Source organism: Hemitrygon akajei, chromosome 6 (genome assembly GCF_048418815.1).
Source record: "Hemitrygon akajei chromosome 6, sHemAka1.3, whole genome shotgun sequence".
Taxonomy (NCBI): domain Eukaryota; kingdom Metazoa; phylum Chordata; class Chondrichthyes; order Myliobatiformes; family Dasyatidae; genus Hemitrygon; species Hemitrygon akajei.
Window position 1 is genome coordinate 166,287,486 of NC_133129.1, and position 19,809 is coordinate 166,307,294.

A 19,809-nucleotide genomic window follows, 5' to 3' on the forward strand; every position below is an offset into this window, starting at 1 on the left:
TACAGCCCTGAGATTTGTCTTTCCACATATAATTATAAATCAAAGAGAACATGTTCAAGAAAACAGCAAACATCCAATGTGAAAAAAACAAGAACAAATTGCACAAGTGGCAAAAAATGAAATGAGCGAAAACGCAGAACGTAAAGCATCAAACCACATTGAAACAGTCTAGTACTGTTCAGTCTAGTTCAGTTCAGTTCAATTTAGTGCTGCATTGTTTGTTGACTGCAGGCTGCAGAGCCAGACCGCCCAATCAAAATTGCATAAAATAGCAATAAAAAAGGAGAGACCAAAACCCAGAAACACATACAACATGAACTGTAGAGTCCAATCTGCAAACCACATTGATTAAACATTCCTGCATTATGATCCCCTCCCCACGCTAGGCGCCATCTTCTGTCCCTCATGACCCACTCAGATTAGCCCCGCAGTGCTTTTCCTAATACAGGATTTCTCCAGCCCCTTTACCCCCATTCTAGCTGGCTAGGTATGGATAGGAAACCTGAGAAAAACAATTAAGAGCTGCAGATGGCTGGAGGAACTTAGCAGGTCAGCAGCTCCTCCTGCATTTTGTGTGTGATGCTTCGGATTTCCAACATCTGTAGAATCTCTTGTATTTCTAAGTGCTGCAGATACAATCTTCAGAACGGCCCCAGAAATATGAGCACTTTAAAGAAGTGATTATCAAAATATTTGATAGCAATATAATTGATTTTTTTATAAGATTTGGGAAAAATTCCATTTGATAACAATAACAAAAATAACAATTGCAACTCTATATTCAAAAAGGGGAGGAAGACAGAATGCGAAGAAACTATAGGCAGTTTCATCAGGAAAATGTTAGAAGTCACTTCGGTCTATATTGGTAGCAGCTACTTCTGATTACATTGCTGATAAAGTTCATAAAGATCAGGCAAAGTCAACTCCAAAGGGAAGATTCACCTGGATGTTCTCTGGGATGGAATGCCTTAGTTATAAGGAAAAACTGGATGAGCTGTGTTTCTTTCCCTTGGAGCAGAAGAAGGATCTTTATACAGGTGTATGACATTAATGTGGGGCATGAAAAGGTAGACAGTGGTAACACTTTTCTCCGATGCAAAGGTATGTGTAACATTGGGCGTGGGTTTAAGATATCAATGAAGAGATTTAGAAGGAAAATAAGGGGAAATGTTTAAGTGCCTAGGTTTGGTTGCTATATTTGCTGTTAACATAAAAGCAGGTAGGAAAGTAATTTGTGAGGTGGACTAAAGGAAGATAGGCAGGGATATAGCTAGAGTAAGTCCCTGATCTGTTAAGTGATATACAATGCTGAGAAACATGAATACTTTCTTTTTGGCAGAAAAAAAATCAAATGGAAGCATATTTCAATACAGATTGTAGAAATCTGTGAAATACAGAGGGATCAGGATGTTTGAGTGCAAATAACTAATATTGTTGGTTCAGTAAATAATTAGGAAAACTAATATAACATTGCTTTTTAGTGGATGTGGAATAGAATGCAAGAGTAGGGTGGTCTTGATTTAATTATATAGCTCATCTTGTTTTTGGAGGACATAGGTGAGACTACATTGGGGTTACTATGTTCAGAAATGAGCTGCTTATATAAGGGAAGATGTTTAGGGACTAGAAGTAGTTCAGACAAAGAGTGTCCATCCCAGGAATGGGTGGATGGTCTTATGAAGAAAACTGGACAGGCTGGGCTTGTATTCACTGGATGATAAAGGAGAGAGTGGTATGATTAAATATAAGAATTCAGAGATGAGACGGAACGTTTCTGTCTCCGAGAATCAAAGGTCTTTGGAACTCCCTTCCTCAAAGGGCAGTAGCAACGGAACTTTTGAATATTTTTAAGGCAGAGATAAATACAGTATATACTTGCTAATCACAAAATGCTGGTGGTGTGTGTTGTTGTTTGAATTTCCAGCATCTGCAGATTTCCTCGTGTATACTTGCTAATCATGGGGATGAAAGGCCACTACAGGTAGACAGGACTGTTACATTGAGGATGCATCATAATGGAATTGTATGTGGTCTTAATATATAGTAAGGCAGTGCTGAGGAGCAAAATTGCTTTTTATTCAGGGATACAGCACAGTAACCGGCCCTTCCAGCCCAATGAGCCTGCTCTGCCTAGTTACACTCATGTGACCAATTAACCTACTGACCTGTACATCTTTGGAATGCAGGGGGAACACAAAGCACCCAGAGGAAACCCACGTGTCACAGGGAGAACATACGAACTCCCTACAGGCAGTGGTGGAATTAAAACTGGGTCACTGGTACGCTAATAGTGCTGTGCTAACCACTACACTACAGCGCCGTGTGAAATAACTGCTCCTGCCAAATTTCAGAGTGAGTATCCAAAGGCCTGGGCTCCTGATGCACAGACATAATTTTGAATACTATTTTAGATTATGAGGAATTAAAATTCAAGTAATTAAACAAATATGGGATGAGAAACTAGTCTCAGTAATGATGACCCTAAAACTTCAGTTTTGTTATAAAAGCTTACTTGGTTCGCTAATGTATTCTTTACCTTTTTCATTTCAATCTTGCTGGCATATATGCGATTCCAGACTTCCTGATGTGATGTACTGCCCTCTGAAATGGCCAAACACTTCAATCAGTAGAGCTATCAGGGATGAGTAATGAATGAATCCAGGCAGTCAGTGATGCTGACCCATTCTGCGTATAATTTGAGAAAAGAGTAATAATGATGCAGCTGGTAGTGCTGCTACCTCTCAGCTCCAGTAATCTGGGTTCAGACTTGACCTCCATTTTCTGTAGGGTTGGCACATTTTCCCTGTGTTTCCTCCAGGTGCTCCAGTTTCCTCCCACATCCCAAAAGTTGGGAGGTTAATTGGCCACTGGTGTATAGGTGTATGGTCGACTCCAGGAAGTATTGAGGAAAAAAATCGACTTAAAGTAGAATTAATGTAAATTGGTGCTTCGTACTCAACTGTTTCTCCCTGACGATGTAATCTCACACCTGGTGTTTATGCTTTGTTCCTTTGTCAGGGTGGTTTGAAGGCTGTGGTGTGGACAGATGTTTTCCAGATGATTGTGATGGTGTTGGGATTTTTAACAGTTCTCATCCAGGGAACTATTCAACTGGGAGGAAGTAACAACATGTGGAAGATTGCAAGGAATGGCCAAAGGCTCAATGTATTTGAGTAAGTAGCCCCACACTGTCATATATCATTGAAGAAGCGATCAGAGGTGCATTAGAGGACAGCTGGCTGGAGTGTGGTCTTTCCGTGATGTTAAGAAGCAACACTACAGTCAAAGATTCAAAGTATTTATTATCAAAGTATGTAGACAGAATACAGCTGTGAGATTCATCCTCCCCAGGTAGCCATGAAACAAAGAAACACCATGGAACCCATTCAAAAAAACATCTAACATCCAGCATGTGATAAAAGAACAAACTGCACAAATGGCAAAAAGCAAGTAGATAGAATATCAAACATTAAACCAGGAGTCCAGTAATATTTAGCTTAGTTTAGCTTAGCATCACACCCCTAACTCACTGCGGGCAGCAGGACAAAGCATTCTTTGCTGAAGCGTCCCAAATCGCATCAATTACCGTGATCAGACCACTCAAAAGCAGCAAAAAAAAAAGAGTAATCAGAATCCAGGAACACGTGCAACATGAATCTCGAAGTCACCCAAACTGAGTCCACAGTTTCTTCAATCAATCCTTGCAACGTGGATCCCAAGACTACTGCACTTTCCTTCGAAAGCAGCTAGCGAGAGGGAGAGGAGGACCAGTCAAATGCAGGCAGGTGGCCGAACACAACCCACCCTCTGCTCTTGGATCTGTCAACTTCAATCTTGCTCGTTGCCTCCATTGGAGAGAAGCAATGGAGTCAACCCCTTCTCCCTGATTCCAGGCCACACACTCCAGGCCGAATCTTACCTAACTCCCTCAGAGACCAATTGTTCTATCAGTCTAAAAACACAACCATCTAAGTGTAAATTACAGCTTCTAATCACACGCAGCTGAGTAGTAGAATCATATTTGAAAGAAGAAGTAAAAGAAGTGGTCTTGTGAACTGTCTGCAGGATGTTGCGTCGGCCGCCTTGTAGCTTGTAAAAAGTTTGCCAACAAGTGATCAATGTCACTGGGAAGAGTTTTATTCATGGTACTGAAGCCACATTCTGAACTTTTAACTTAAATGGATTCAGAAACTGAGCTGAGAAATTCCATGAATCCAGCAGGTAGATCTTGAAAGTACTCATTACAGTCTCTAGTATCTGCAGAATAACAAGCCTCAGCTACTAAAGCACAGGTTCCCAACCTTTTCTACGCCCCACACCCCTAGGAAATGTTTGATTAGTGTTCGCAACCCCTACAAAAGTAATATCACATTGGAAGATGAATAAGTCTAATTTCTAATTTTTGAACCACAAATTGAACCACATACAATACTGCAAGTGAACAAATTGAACTTAAAAAAATAAGCTTTTAACAGTGCATAAAATGCAAATATAAATTGAGCAATTAGATTCTAATTTATTCAGAAAAAATTGTAAACAGTAAAATCAATCCCTATTGTGAACATAAAATTCAATGACTTCTTTGCTCCTGCTTCTCATTTATGATTTTGTCAAAACATGGAACTTTCTTGCTGACTGCGATCTGCAGGTCTGCCTGTGGATTCAGGCAATTCCTATATTTTGTCTTGATTGACAAAAGAGAACTGAATCCAGATTCACACAAGTATGTTGTTGCAAATGGAATGAGGACACGGAGTGCTTTTCCACCAAGTCTTGGGAACATATCCAGTGCTGCACACCAAAGTCTCCAAAGTCTTGCTTTCAAATTGTATTTCAAGAGTTCGATTTGTCTGCAAATCAATAAGATCTTCTTTCAGCTCTTCATCATCTGACATTTTCTCCAAATTGTAGGAATATGGATTCATAAACCATTCTTCTGAAATCTTCAGGTCTCCTCAGCAAAATATCCATCAAACGATTCTGACAGCATTTCCAAATGAGCCAGAATTTCTTCACGCACAGTAGGAGTTATGGATCTAGCATCATCAACCATCTTTTCAAGTGAAGGAAAATTTGAGAGACTGCCTCTTTCCATCCTTTGACACCAAAGACATAACTTTTCTTTGAAGGCATTCAACTTTTCACAAGCCTTCAATATGTTTATCCCTTTTCCTTGAAGAGAAACACTCAGGTCATTCATACGAGTGAAAATGTCAGCTAAGTAAGCCAGCATTTGGGTGAATTCCTGTGATTCCATTGCCCCAACCAGATCACATTCACGCTCCTCCAGAAAAACTTTGATTTCTTCCCGCAGTTCAAAGAAGCGGGTTAAAGCTTGTCCTCGTGACAACCAACAGACTTCTGTGTGGAAAAGCAAAACTGAATGCTCACTTCCCAGATCCTCAAAATGATTTGAAGATGCGATGGTTCAAAGCACGCCCCCTGATCCAGTTGATGATCTTCACACAAGTATCAAGGAATTTCTTCAAATTTGGAGGCAACGATTTTGATGCCAAAGCATGCCGATGAAGAAAATAATGGGTAACTTGCAAGTCTGGAATCTCCTTTATCATCAATGCAGAAAAGCCAGTTTTATTTCCAAGCATTGCAGGTGTCCCATCAGTGCAAACAGAACCAATGACTTTGATATCTAAATCATGTTTGGCAAAGAAGTCTTTCACCAGCTGTATCACATCCTTTGCAGTTGTGTTTGTTTTCAGATCTTTACAAAACAGGAAATCTTCCTTCACAGCACCATCATTGTCATACCTCACTAATGTGATGAGTTGACTACAACTGGAGACATCAGTTGACTCATCCAACTGAATAGAGATTTTAAGAGGACTAGCTCTGACATCTGAGATGACTTGGTCCAAAATATCTTCACTCAAATCACTGATTCGGTTGTGAATGACATTATTTGATAAGGGAACCTGTTCAAATTTTTTTCTTGCTTCTTTGCCCAGGATAATTGTTGCCATTTCCAGTGCACATCACTTGATGAGATCTTCTGCAATTGTTTGGGGCTTCTTGAATCTGGCCACGAAGCAAGAAGTAGTGGTTTTTCAACAGAAACGAAACCTAACTTTGGAACAGTTCCTTGTGAATCAAAACTAGCTCTTTTGATTTTCAATGACTCAACATCATGTCCTTCAACATCAGCTCTGCCATGCTTGTTCTTGAAGTGCTCTTGAAGCTTGGATGGCTTCAGATTTGAGTTTGGAAAACACAACGCTACAAAGAATGCACTGGGGTTTTTGCAAGCCATCATTTCCTGCTGTGCAAGTGAAACCAAAGCACACATAGTCATCATTCCATTTCCTTCTTTTTGACATGATGAAGGATTAAGGGTAAAGAGAAAAATATGAGCTAATATGAGAAAAACTATCTGACTAAGTCAGGGATGACCGCTTTACTCAACCAGACACGCCTATAGCAAAGTATCGCGAGAAATACACTTTTGAATATTATATTACGATATTATATGTGGTTACGCCAAGATAAATCGTTAGGTGGAAATACTATGAGGAGGTGACACAACTTATTAGGCTACTCTCTATTGAATTTACACACCTATTTTCGATGATTACCGGAGATATGAACTACCATCACACGATTCAAAGTCCTCGGTGCTAACCATGATACCTCCTCAACTAACACAATTCAAAATTATCAACGATTCAAGAAAAAAGCCTTTTAAGAGAAAAAAACCCTTTGAAATTCAAAAACTTCTTTAATGCATTGAACCAAATACAAATGAATGACTTCAACTGCTTTTTATCAAAATACTGCTTTTTAAAATTTTATAATTGAATAATTTACCTACTGTCTACAGGTTTGGTTTGAACGTGAAGTCGTTACTTGGAGGTTGATTCAGGATGTATAAAGATTTTGGCATTATGAGATGATTTTTAACTCTGAGATGTAACCTTCTAGCTAACATTGATGAGACTCCTCAACTCTGAGGTGTAACTCCCAGGTAACACTGATGAGACTTCTCAACGCTGACTCGGGCAGTGGGAGACTGGAATGAGTTTACGTCTCTCTCGACTCGGGCAGCGGGAGACTGGAGTGTGCTTGGGACAAGCGTTACTACCACTTCTGAAGGTACACTGGCAGCTGGCTGAGTGATGACTCGTGACTCGTCACTCAAGGACACAAGCCACTCTTTGTCACACCCCTTGAAATTCCATCTCGCACCCCCTGGGGGTGCGGGCACCCCAGGTTGGGAACCCCTGTACTAAAGGCATAATTACAACTCCTGCTATTCCATGCTGGAATGGAAAGGGCTTGGACAGGGACAATTATTATGAAAAAAAAGGAATGTTAAATTCAATTCCGTTTGATCATTGGAATAAAATAGTTCATGGCTAAGGACTAAATTGAATCTGCAGCCTGAAAAACAATCAATTGCTTCTTGAAATTAATTTAATTAATATGGCAGAGGCACTCTCAAAGGCTCTTCACTCGATCTTGGATCACCTGGACAATACAAACACCTATGTTGTTCATTGACAATAGCTCAGAGTTTAACACCATCATTCCCGCAGTCCTGATCGATAAGCTGTCCTAGGCCTCTGTACTGCCCCCTGCAACTGGAACCACGACTTCCTAACTGGAAGACTTCAATCTGTGCAGATTGCTAATAATAGCTCCTCCTCGCTGATGATCAATACTAGTGCACCTCAGGGATGTTTTGCTTAGCCCACTGCTCTATTCTCTCTCTATACCCATGACTGCGTGGCTAGATATAGTTCAAATGCCATCTATAAATTTGCTGACAGAATTTGCTGACATTGTTGGCAGAATCTCAGATGGAGATGAAAGGGCATACAGGAGTGAGATATATCAGCTAGTTGAGTGGTGATACAGCAACAACCTTGCACTCAATGTCATTAAGGCCAAAGAGCTGATTACGGACTTCAGAAAGGGTAAAACGAGAGAACATGAACCAATACTTACAGATGACTCAGAAGTGGAGAGAGTGAAGGATTTCAAGTTGCTCTGTGTCAAGATCTTTGAGAATCTAATCTGGTCCCAACATATCAATGCAGCTATAAAGAAGGCAAGATAGCAGCTATATTTCATAAGGAATTTGAAGGGATTTTGAATGTCAGCTAAAACTCTCAAAAACTTCTACAGATGCACTGTGGACTGAATTCTGACAGGCTGTATCACCATCTGGTATTGCGGGGTGGGTGGGTAGATGCAGTACAGGATAGAAACAAGCTACAGGAAATTGTAAAATTAGTCAGATTTATGTTGTGTACTAACCTCTGCAGTATCCAAGACATCTTCAAGGAGTGGTGTCTCAGAAAGGCGGTTTCCATTATTAAGGGTCCCATCAGCCAGGAATGTCCTCTTTTCATTGTTACCATCAAGAAGGAGGTACAGAAGCCTGAAATCATCACTCAGTGATTCAGGAACTGCTTCTTCCCCTCTGCTATCCGATTCCGAAATGAACATTGAACCCATGAACACAGCTCACTATTTTATATTATTTATTTTTGCACTATTCTTAATTTAACAACTTAATATACTTATATATACTTACTGTAATTGATTTAATTTTTTTCTATATTATTTCGTATTGCATTGTACTGCTGCTGCTGCTGCTAACTTAACAAATTTCATGACATACGCTGGTGATATTAAACCTGATTCTGATTCCGATTTTAATACTAATCCACTTGACTTTGAATAAGCTTTTCAGTCGATCCTCTGAGGAGGCATACCTTTTGGACACTGATAGTAGGAGGCACATTCACTTGGCTGGGAATCTATGGAGTGAATCAGTCAACAGTCCAAAGATGCATTTCATGCAAGTCAGAAAGACATGGTAAAATGTAAGTACAATGTGCTTCACTTCCAGATCACATTCCAAAGATCCCCTTCAATTTATTTGTTTTGAAAGACATGTTAAGGGCTTTGATTAGCTTCCACTGACAAGACTCAAGTATGTCACACTGCAGTGTCTTCTGAGGCATTCCTTTGGGGTCCATTTGCTGGGGTACTCAGGGGGCTGATGAAGCCAATGTGTGACCTGCAGGTTGTAGCACTGGTAGGGCAGGAGACATCGGTTTGATGAATGCTGCATTCTTTCCACCTTAGTTTCTGACAAATGACTATAATGGATATAATTGGTGGCCCCATGGGAAGCACAACTACACCACAGCTCCAGTGATCCAAGTTCAATCCTGACCTATGGTCAAAGTAGAACCTTCATGTTCTCTCAGGAGTCCTGGTCTTCTTCTCCATCCAAACGCTGTTTGTTAGGGAAAGGTGGGAGATGGGATTGAACTGGGTGTGGCCAGGAAACATCCTTTCACGCCATAAGGTAAGATGAGAATATGAGGATTTCCAACCTTAAATTCCAATAAATATTCCTTGCCTGCCAAACCTTCTTCCCATGTACCCCCACTCACCACCAGGCTATTAATATTACTAAATTATTGAGTGCATTTTGAAAACTAGTGAGATGGTTTTATTCAAAACAAAACTAGAAATATTATAAGATTGGACTTAGTTTGCTGCATTATGTAAAAGAAACTGGAACTCTTTGTAATGTTGATTCAATTGAAGACCTCAGTTTCTGTCGTAGGGCACTGTACCTGAACTTGCTTGGACTCTGGGTGATCAATGTCTGTGCGGTGTTCTCAGGGCTGGTTATGTATGCCTTTTACGTAAACTGTGATCCGTGGACTGCAGGATTTATTTCAGCATCAGACCAAGTAAGTATTGATATTCAGCTAATACAAAAAATGCACTAAATTAGCAGAGATATCAATTATCATGGAACATGAAACAAATACATTGGTGCAATCAGAAATATTAGTTGTAAATGTAGTAAATGTGGTTTAGAATAGACAAACGGTTCAATGGGCATGATGGGCCTCCAGTGTTCCTTTACATGTTGGCAACTTATTTTAAACACAAGAGATTCTGTAGATGCTGGATTCCAGAGTAACACACACAAAATGCTGGAGGAACTCACGAGGTCAGGCAGCATCAATGGAAAGCAATAAAGCATCGAGGTTTCAGGCCAAGATCCCTCATCAGTACTGATCCGGCATTTTGTATGGGCAACATATTTTAATACATAGAACCAAAGAAACATAGAAAACCTACAGCACAATACTGGCCCTTCGGCCTACAAAGCTGTGCTGAACATGTCCTTACCTTAGAAGTTACCAAGAGATACCTATTGCCCTCTATTTTTCTAAGCTCCATGTACCTATCCAGGAGTCTCATAAAAGACCCTATCGTTTCCACCTCCATCACCGTTGCCAGCAGCCCATTCCACACACTCACCACTCTCTGACATCTCCTCTGTAGCTACTTCCAAGCACTTTAAAACTATGCCCTATCGTGTTAGCCATTTCAGCCCTGGGGAAAAGCCTCTGACTATCCAGATGATCAATGCCTCTCATTATCTTGTACACCTCTATCAGGTCACCGCTCATCCCCCACTGCTCCTTCACTCAACCTATTCTCACAAGGCCTGCTCCTTAATCCAGGCAACATCCTTGTAAATCCCCTCTGCACCCTTTCTATGGTCTCCACATACTTCCTGTAGTGAGGTGACCAGAACTGAGCACAGTACTCCAAGTGGGGTCTGACCAGGGTCCTATATAGCTTCAACATTACCTCTTGGCTCCTAAACTCTATCCCACATTTAATGAAGGCCAATGATCCGTATGTTTCTTAACCACAGAGTCAGCCTGCAGAGTGATTTGAGTGCCCTATGGACTCGGACCCCAGGATCCCTCTGATTCTCCACACTGCCAAGAGTCTTACCATTAATGCTATATTCTGCTATCATATTTGACCTACCAAAATGAACCACTTCACATTTATCTGGGTTGAACTCCATCTGCCACTTCTCAGCCCAGTTTTGCATCCTATAAATGTCCCGCTGTAACCTCTGACAGCCCTTCACACTATCCACAACACCTTCAACCTTTGTGTCATCAGCAAATTTACTAACCCATCCCTCCACTTCCTCATCCAGGTCATTTATAAAACATCACTAAGAGTAGTGGTCTCAGAACAGATCCCTGAGGCACACCACTGGTGACCAACCTTCATGCAGGATATGACCCGTCTACAACCACTCTTTGCCTTCTGTGGGCAAGCCAGTTCTGGATCCACAAAGCAATATCCCCTTGGATCCCATGCCTCCTTACTTTCTTAATAAGCCTTGTATGGGCTTATCAAATGCCTTGCTGAAATCCATATACACTATATTTACTGCTCTACCTTCATCAATGTGTTTAGTCACATCCTCAAAAAAATCAATCACACTTGTAAGGCACGACCTGCCTTTGACAAAGCCATGCTGACTATTCCTAATCATATTATGCCTCTCCAAATGTTCATAAATCCTGCACCTCATGATGTTCTCCGTCAACTTATCAACCACTGAATTAAGATTCACTGGTCTATAATTTCCTGGGTTATCTCCATTCCATTTCTTGAATAAAGGAACAACATCCGCAACCCTCCAATCCTCCAGCATCTCTCCAGTCCTCATTGATGATGCAAAGATCATTGCCAGAGGCTCAGCAATCTCTCCCCTCACTTCCCACAGTAGCCTGGGGTCCATCCCGTCCAGTCCCAGTGACTTATCCAACTTGATGCTTTCCAAAAGCTCCAGCACATTCCTTTTCCTTAATATCTACATGCTCAAGCTTTTCAGTCCGCTGTAAGTCATCCCTACAATCACCGAGATCCTCCTCCGTAGTGAATACTGAAGCAAAGTATTCATTAAGTACCTTTGCTATTTCATCTGGTTCCATACACACTTTTTCACTGTCACACTTGATTGGTCCTATTCTCTCACGTCTTATCCTCTTGCTCTTCACTTACTTGTAGAATGCCTTGGTGTTTTCCTTAATCCTGTCCTCCAAGGCCTTCTCACGGTCCCTTCTGGCTCTCCTAATTTCATTTGCAAGCTCCTTCCTATTAGCCTTATAATCTTCTAGATCTCTATCATTACCTAGTTTTTTGAAGCTTTTGTAAGCTTTTCTTTTCTTCTTGACTAGATTTACAACAGCCTTTGTGCACCACGGTTCCTGCACTTTACCATCTTTTCCCTGTCTCGTTGGAACATACCTATGCAGAACCCCACTCAAATATTCGCTGAATATTTGCCACATTTCTGCCGTGCATTTCCCTGAGAAGATCTGTTCCCAATTTATGCTTCCAAGTTCCTGCCTGATAGCCTCATATTTCCCCTTACTCCAATTAAATGCTTTCCTAACTTGTTTTTTCCTATCCCGCTCCAATGCTATGGTAAAGGAGAGAGAATTGTGATCACCATCTCCAAAATTCTCTCCCACTGAGACCTGACGCCTGACCAGGTTCATTTCCCAATATCGGATCAAGTAGAGCCTCTCCTCTTGTAGGCTTATCTACATACTGTGTCAGGAAACCTTCTTGAACACGCCTAACAAACTCGACCCCATCTAAACTCCTTGCTCTAGGGAGATGCCAATCAATATTTTGGAAATTAAATCTTCCAGCATAGCAACCCTGTTATTATTACAACTTTCCAGAATCTGTCTTCCTAACTGCTCCTTGATGGCCCTGTTACTATTGGGTGGTCTATAAAAAACACCCAGTAGAGTTATTGACCCCTTCCTGTTCCTAATCTCCACTCACAGAGACTCAATAGATAACCCATCCATGAATTCCAACTTTTCTGCAGCTGTGACACTATCCCTGATCAACAGTGCCATGCTCCCACTTCTTTTGCCTCCCTCCCTGTCCTTTCTGAAACATCTAAACCTGGCACTTGAAGTAGCCATTCCTGCCCCTGCAGCATCCAAGTCTCTGTAGTAGCCACAACATCATAGCTCTAAGTGCTGATCCACGCTCAAAGCTCATCCGCTTTGTTCATAATACTCCTGGTATTAAAATAGACACATCTCAAACCATTGGTCTGAGTGCATCGCTTCACTATCACCTGCCTATCCTCCCTCTCGCACTTTCTACAAGTTTTCTCTATTTGTGAGCCATCCACCCCTTCCTCCATCATTTCAGTTCGGTTCCCACCCACCAGCAGTTCTAGTTTAAACTTTCCCCAATAGCCTTTGCAAACCTTCCCACCAGGATATTGGTCTCCCTCAGATTCAAGAGCAACCTGTCCTTTTTATACAGGTCACTCCTGCCTCAAAAGAGGTCCCAATGATCCAGAAATCTGAGTCCCTGCCCCCTGCTCCAATCCCTCAGTCATGCCTTTATCCTCCACCTCATTCTATTCCTATACTCACTGTCACGTGGCACAGGCAGTAATCCTGAGATTATTACCTTTGAGGACCTGCTTCGCAAATTCCTTCCTAACTCCCTGTAGTCTGGATTCAGGACCTGCTCCCCTTTTTCTGCCTATGTCGTTGGTACTGATATGTACCATGACTTCTGGCTGTTCTCCTTCCCACTGCAGGATATCATGGACGCCAACAGAAACATTCCGGACCCTGGCACCTGGGTGGCAAATTACCATCCGTGTTTCTTTCCTGCATCCACAGAATCGCCTCCATGATCCCCTAACTATAGAGTCCCCTATCACTGTTGCCATCCTCTTCCTTTCCCTACCCTTCTGAGCCACAGGGCCAGGCTCTGTGCCAGAGGTGCGACTACTGTTGCTTCCCCCAGGTAGACTGTCTTCCCCAACAGTACTCCAGCAGGAGTACTTCTTGTTAAGGGGGAAGAACAGCCACTGGGGTACACTCCATCATCTGCCTCTTGCTCTTCCCTCTCCTGACTGTTACCCAATTATCTGTCTCCCGAGGCCCCAGAGTGACTCCCTGCCTGAAGCCCCTCTCTATCACCTCCTTCGTCTCCCTGACCAGATGAAGGTCATTGAGCTGTATCTTCAGTTCCCTAACGCGGTCCCTAATGAGCTGCAGCTCGACACACCTGGTGCAGATATGAACGACGGGGAAGCTGGGAGTCTCCAGGACCTCCCACATCTGACACCGAGCACAGAAAACTGGCCTCAGACATATACTTCCTGTCTGTATTCTACACAAGTAACGTACCTCGCCTCGACCCATTAAAGCCTAAGCCCCGTTAAGCCAAGGCTTTCATACTGTGTCTCCCTCTACTCCGGTGCCCGCTCTGTAAAGCTGTCTTCTTTTTAAACTCTTCTCTCTGTTCTTACTGGCTGACCTCCATGCGTCTGCACAGCCGTGCCCTGATCAAACTGGTGAAGAAATAACTTGTGCTCAAATCCTTAAGTTGTTTGTTATGATACATAAAACAAATGATTACCTCCTGCTTTTATTTATTTCAGATGCATACTATCAAATCATATTTAATTTCATTTTAAACTTTATTAACATCAAATTACTGATACTCATAAAGCATCACAATCTGGTATGGGGGGGGGGGGTGCTACCGTACATGATCGAAATAAGCTGTAGAGTGTTGCAGGCTTAGTCAGCTCCATGATGGACACTGATGCCATAGTATCCAGGACACCTCCAAGGAAGCCTTGTCTCAAAAAAGAGGTATCCATCATTCAGGACCCCCATCACCCAGGTCATGCCTTGTTCTCATTGCTACCATCAGAAGGGAGGTACAGAAGGCACACACTCAGCAATTCAGGTACAGCTTCTCCCCCACTGCCATCTGATTTCTGAATGGACATTGAACCCTTGAACTCTACTTTTTAATGTCTATTTTTGCACTACTTATTTAACTATTTTATAGTTATGTGTTGGCGCGTGGCCAAGTGTTTAAGGCGTTCGTCTAGTTATCTGAAGGTCGCTAGTTCGAGCCTTGGCTGAGACTCCGTGTGTGTCCTTGAGCAAGGCACTCAACCACACATTGCTCTGCGACGACACCGGTGCCAAGCTGTATGGGTCCTAATGCCCTTCCCCTGGACAACACTGGTGGCGTGGAGAGGGGAGACTTGCAGCTTGGGCAACTGCCGGTCTTCCATAAAAAAAAACCTTGCCCAGGCTTGCGCCCTGGAAACTTTCCAAGGTGCAAATCCATGGTCTATCGAGACTAACGGAGGCCTACTACTACTGTTATATATATTTCATACATTTTATATATTTTACATATATAGATCTATATACTTACTGGGATTCATGTTTTTTTATTATTAAGCATTGCATTGTACTGTTGCCACAAACTTATCAAAATTCATGACATATGCTGGTGATATTAAACTTGATTCTGATTCTGAGCACTACCAATTCTTCGTTTACACGGGTGTTTTGATAAGTCTAATGTAACTTCAAACCTGTTGGCTACACTGGCAGTGGAATATTAATGCAACATGTGTTTGGCAAATAACAGTGTAATAACTCCTAGTCTGATCTAATTTTGAAACAGAATCCAGCTCCTTGTTTCAATAAGTGACATAATATTTTGAATACTTAAATTAACCACATAAATTGATCTGCAGGCGGAATATAGAAATAGTGCAGTACACAAATCAACTTAACACATGTTAGGCTGCAAAGTGAAGGAATATGCAGTGGTCTGGGCTTCAGTGATGTCATTGCCCTGAGGAAGAAGAATTCCAACTGGCAATACTGAATGAATAATCTCTGTTCATATGATATTTCTTTATCCACTATTTTATTGATGACATTGTAAATTCAAGATTAATGTTAACATTGCAATTTTCAGGGTAAGGGAAATAGTAAATTGACTAAATTTCCTGATGCTGCTCTCATTACATAGTTTATAGCATACAACACCTTTTGCATACTAATTGCTGTATGCCACACTGGTGAACAGTATTATAGTGGAAAATCAAGTTTATTGATAGCAGACAAGTGGAGAACAAAGGGCCTTATAATGATTGGAATTGGAAATGAAATTAGTTTGTTAAGGTTGCATATACCGAGATACATGGATAAGCTTGTTTTTCCATACTATTCCGACAAATAAAATTATTACACAGTGCATTGAGTTAGAACAAATAAAACAAGTAATGCAGAATAGTGACATATGCAGTGCAGAGTAAACAATAAGGTTCAAGATCAGAATGAGGTAGATTATTAGCCAGGAATTCAACTTAATGTACTAGGTAATTAGTTCATAGTCTTATAATAGTGGGGTAGAAGCTGTCCCTTGAATCTCATGGATGCTCTTTCGGGCTTTTGTATCTCTTGCTCAATAGAAGAGGGGAAGTGAAAGAATTTCTAGTGTGGGCAGGTTTCTTGATTTTGCTGGCTGCTTTTTACTGATAGAGTGAGGAGTACAGAGAGAGTTCATGGAGGGGAGGCTGTATTCTCTGGAATTCACAAGAATGAGGGGTGACCTCATTGAAACCTATTGAATGTTGAAACCCTGATAGTATAGATGTGGAGAGGATGTTTCCTATGCTGGGAGAGTCGAAGACCAGTGGACACAGCCTCAGAATAGAGGGGCATCCTTTTAGAACAGAGATGAGGAGGAATTTCTTTAGCCAGAGAGTAGTGAATCAGTGGAACTTATTGCCACAGGCAGCTGAGGAGGCCAAGTCATTGGGAATACTTAAGGAAGAAGTTGATAGATTCTTGATTAGTCAGGGGATGAAAAAACATGGGGAGAAGGCAGGAGATTGGGGCTGAGAGGGAAAATGGATCAGTCATGATGAAGTAGCAGAGCAAACTCGATGGGTCAAATGGCCTAATTCTGCTCCTATATATTATGGTCTTATGGTTTCCATGATATGCTCTGATAATTGTTGAAAACACTGCAATTTCTTATGGTCATAGGCAGAGCAGTTGCAATACAAAACCGTCATGCATCCAGATAGGATAATTTCTGTGGTGTATCAAAAACAATTCTTCAAGGTCGACAGGAACATGTCAATTTTTTTAACCTCCTGAGGAAGGAGGTCAAATTGCCCAGCAGACGAGGCAGAGTCAGTGGAGAGTGAAAAACTAAATTAATATCACATATGGATTAGGGCCTTTGAGTTAATATTAAGTCTGGATAAATTCATCACAGAAACAATCACTTTTATTAGAAACAGAGAATACTGGATACCTTACGACATTATATTCAGTATTAAGCTGTGCAGGCTGCCACATACCTAAGTGGAAGATGAGGTGCTCAGAGATGGAATGGAATGGAATGAAGAATTAAATTGATATTTCCACCATTTCTGCTTTTAGTTTCAGATTTGTTTTTAAATTTTCTTTCAACATTTCAGGGAAAAGTTTTTCACATTTCATATTTCTTTTTTTTAAAGTTAATGCCATATTTTGTTCTGGAAATACTGGGGCACCTTCCAGGACTGCCTGGACTCTTTGTGGCCTGTGCATTTAGTGGCACACTCAGGTATGTACGCAGTAACTTTTGATAGCACTCATTTATGGATTGTGAGCCCTTTGTAGTGATCTTGGTTTCCTTCTTGGTCCACAGTACGGTTGCTGCCAGTATTAATGCACTTGCAACAGTAACATACGAAGACTTCATTAAACAATGTTTCCCCAATGTGTCAGACAAGATGAGCACTTGGATCAGTAAAGGCTTGTGTAAGTACTTTTAGGATCTATCAATTCATCACCGAAGTCGATCTCAAGCTGACATAATTCCACCGAGACTTTCTGAAGTACCTGTCTCTTCTCTCATGTGAGCTGATTAGAATTATTTTCTGTCATATGAAATTCTTACTGTCTTTGCTCACTAATTTCTGGTTAATACAACATTACCGACCGTAGCTTGACCTTTGCACTGCTGATTTTTTGCTTAATACAAACAGTTGGCTTAAATCAACATGGTATAGTAATAAAGCACAACCTGAAAATCTATCTCCAGAAACCACTTTGCAGGATCAAAAATTAGTTCTTGGCTTTGTCTGTCTATATTCTAGGACTTTCTAAAAGGGTGACTGGGATTGAAAGAGGAAGCACATTAAGCTAAGGTGGCACCTCAATATTTCTCACTTAATTTTTCTAGTACATTCATCAACCAAAATTTGAACTACGAGTCTGTGGTGGCCAGTGCTATCATGTTTGCTGTTGTGTGCTGGGGCAGCAGGCTGAGGGTAGCAGACACCAACACAATCAACAAACATATTCGTAAGGCCAGTGATGTTGTGGGGGTGGAACTGGACTCTCTGATAGTGGTGTCTGAAAAGAGGATGCTGTCCAAGTTGCATGCCATCTTGGACAATGACTCCCATCCACTCCATAATGTACTGGTTAGGCGCAGGAGTACGTTCAGCCAGAGACTCATTCCACCGAGATGTAACACTGAGCGCCATAGGAAGTCATTCTTACCTGTGGCCATCAAACTTTACAACTCCTCCCTCAGAGAGTCAGACACCCTGTGCCAATAGGCTGGTCCTGGACTTATTTCCACTTGGCATGATTAACTTATTATTAAATTATTTATGGTTTTATATTGCTATATTTCTTCACTATTCTTGGTTGGTGCAGCTGTAATGAAACCCAATTTCCCTCAGGATCAATAAAGTATGTCTGTCTGTCTGTCTGTCTGTCTGAACGCAGTTAGACTCTATCACCTTTATTATAAGTCACATAAAGACTCATTCACTCCTTACTCCTGTGTTCATTAACCACCACTCTCTCCAAAGTCAAATGTGGCTCAATTTCCAAATTTTTATTCTTGTTTCAACTTTTAATATCTCTACAATCTAAAATTATATAGTCCTCTGAGATGTCCATGTTCCTTCAACACTAGCCTCCTCAGAAACCCCAACTTCAAACCCCTCACCACTGATCACATTCTGCTTTATACTACCAAGGACCTAAGCTTGGAATCTCTGCACCAGACATTCGTACCTCTACTTCTCCCCACCCCCAACACCTTTTTAATATTAATTAAAATCGACCATTTTACCCAAGCATTTTCTCTTGTGTCTTAATATCCCACATAACATGATGTCATTTTTTCTGGAAATTATCCTTGTGAAGAGCCTTGTCAACTCAGCTCCATGCTAACGTAAGCTGATGCAATTATGATTATCACTTGTCAGAATTGCAGAGGACGTTGCTCCCATATTTAGTCTGACACATTGTTTGGCTCTCCCAGCTCACTGGGATGCAAGAAAAAACAAGGTAAAAGGCTGTGAGCCTCTTCATTAAGGAATAGTGCAGGAATGTTGAAAGTTGGAGATATTTCTCTTAACGGTAATGCATAGCTGACTTCATTTTCAATCTTTTTTTATTGATTTAAAAATCTAAGAATAAATACGAATCAGAGATGTTATATCAAATACACATTTCAAAAGTACAAACAAAGAAAGGAATATACACTGTCAAAATCATGTATAGTATATTACTGAGCTAATATATAAAGGGAAACACAACTCCTCTTAGCAATTCATAAAAAAAGACTCAAAATTTCTATTGTTGAGAAGGAAAAAAATCCACTAAACTAAGCTAAAACAAAAAAAAAAGACTGGGCAGTCCATTTGAGGATATAATTACAAAAAAAAGGGAAAACCCCTTCTGGTCAAATCTGAAACATCACGGAGAAGAAGAAAAAAGATTACCTAAAAAAGTGAGGAAAAAAAAGAAAATTTAAATCATATGAAAATATGAAATGAAAGGTCACCAGGTTTGCTCAAATTTAAAAGATGTATCAAATGTCTGACTTCTAATTTTCTCCAAGGTTAAACATGACATAATGGAGGAGAGCCAGAAAAACAATACAGAAGGTGGGTTAGGATCCGTTCAATACAACAAAATAGCTCTCCTAGCCAATAAAGTTGAAAAAGCTATAATACGTTGAGCGGAAGCTGGGACAGATGCAATAACCCAAACAGATTTCTTTGATCATGTAAATTGTTATAGAGGCACATGAAATGGTTGCTGTTAGCCAGGCTGT

The 19,809-nt window shown here is 41.0% G+C and overlaps 1 protein-coding gene across 3 annotated transcripts in view; it reads left to right on the plus strand.

Moving 5' to 3' along the window:
• slc5a12 (solute carrier family 5 member 12) overlaps window positions 1-19,809 on the plus strand; it is a 73,599-nt gene that overhangs the window by 18,334 nt on the left and 35,456 nt on the right. For 2 of the 3 annotated variants that reach the window (XM_073049721.1, XM_073049719.1), the window contains exons 5-9: window positions 3,019-3,173; window positions 8,706-8,846; window positions 9,602-9,731; window positions 17,204-17,292; window positions 17,377-17,489. In XM_073049721.1, the coding sequence (XP_072905822.1) occupies window positions 3,019-3,173; window positions 8,706-8,846; window positions 9,602-9,731; window positions 17,204-17,292; window positions 17,377-17,489 (628 nt within the window). The remainder of the gene's footprint in view (window positions 1-3,018; window positions 3,174-8,705; window positions 8,847-9,601; window positions 9,732-17,203; window positions 17,293-17,376; window positions 17,490-19,809) is intronic. The other variant, XM_073049720.1, reaches the window with a different exon arrangement.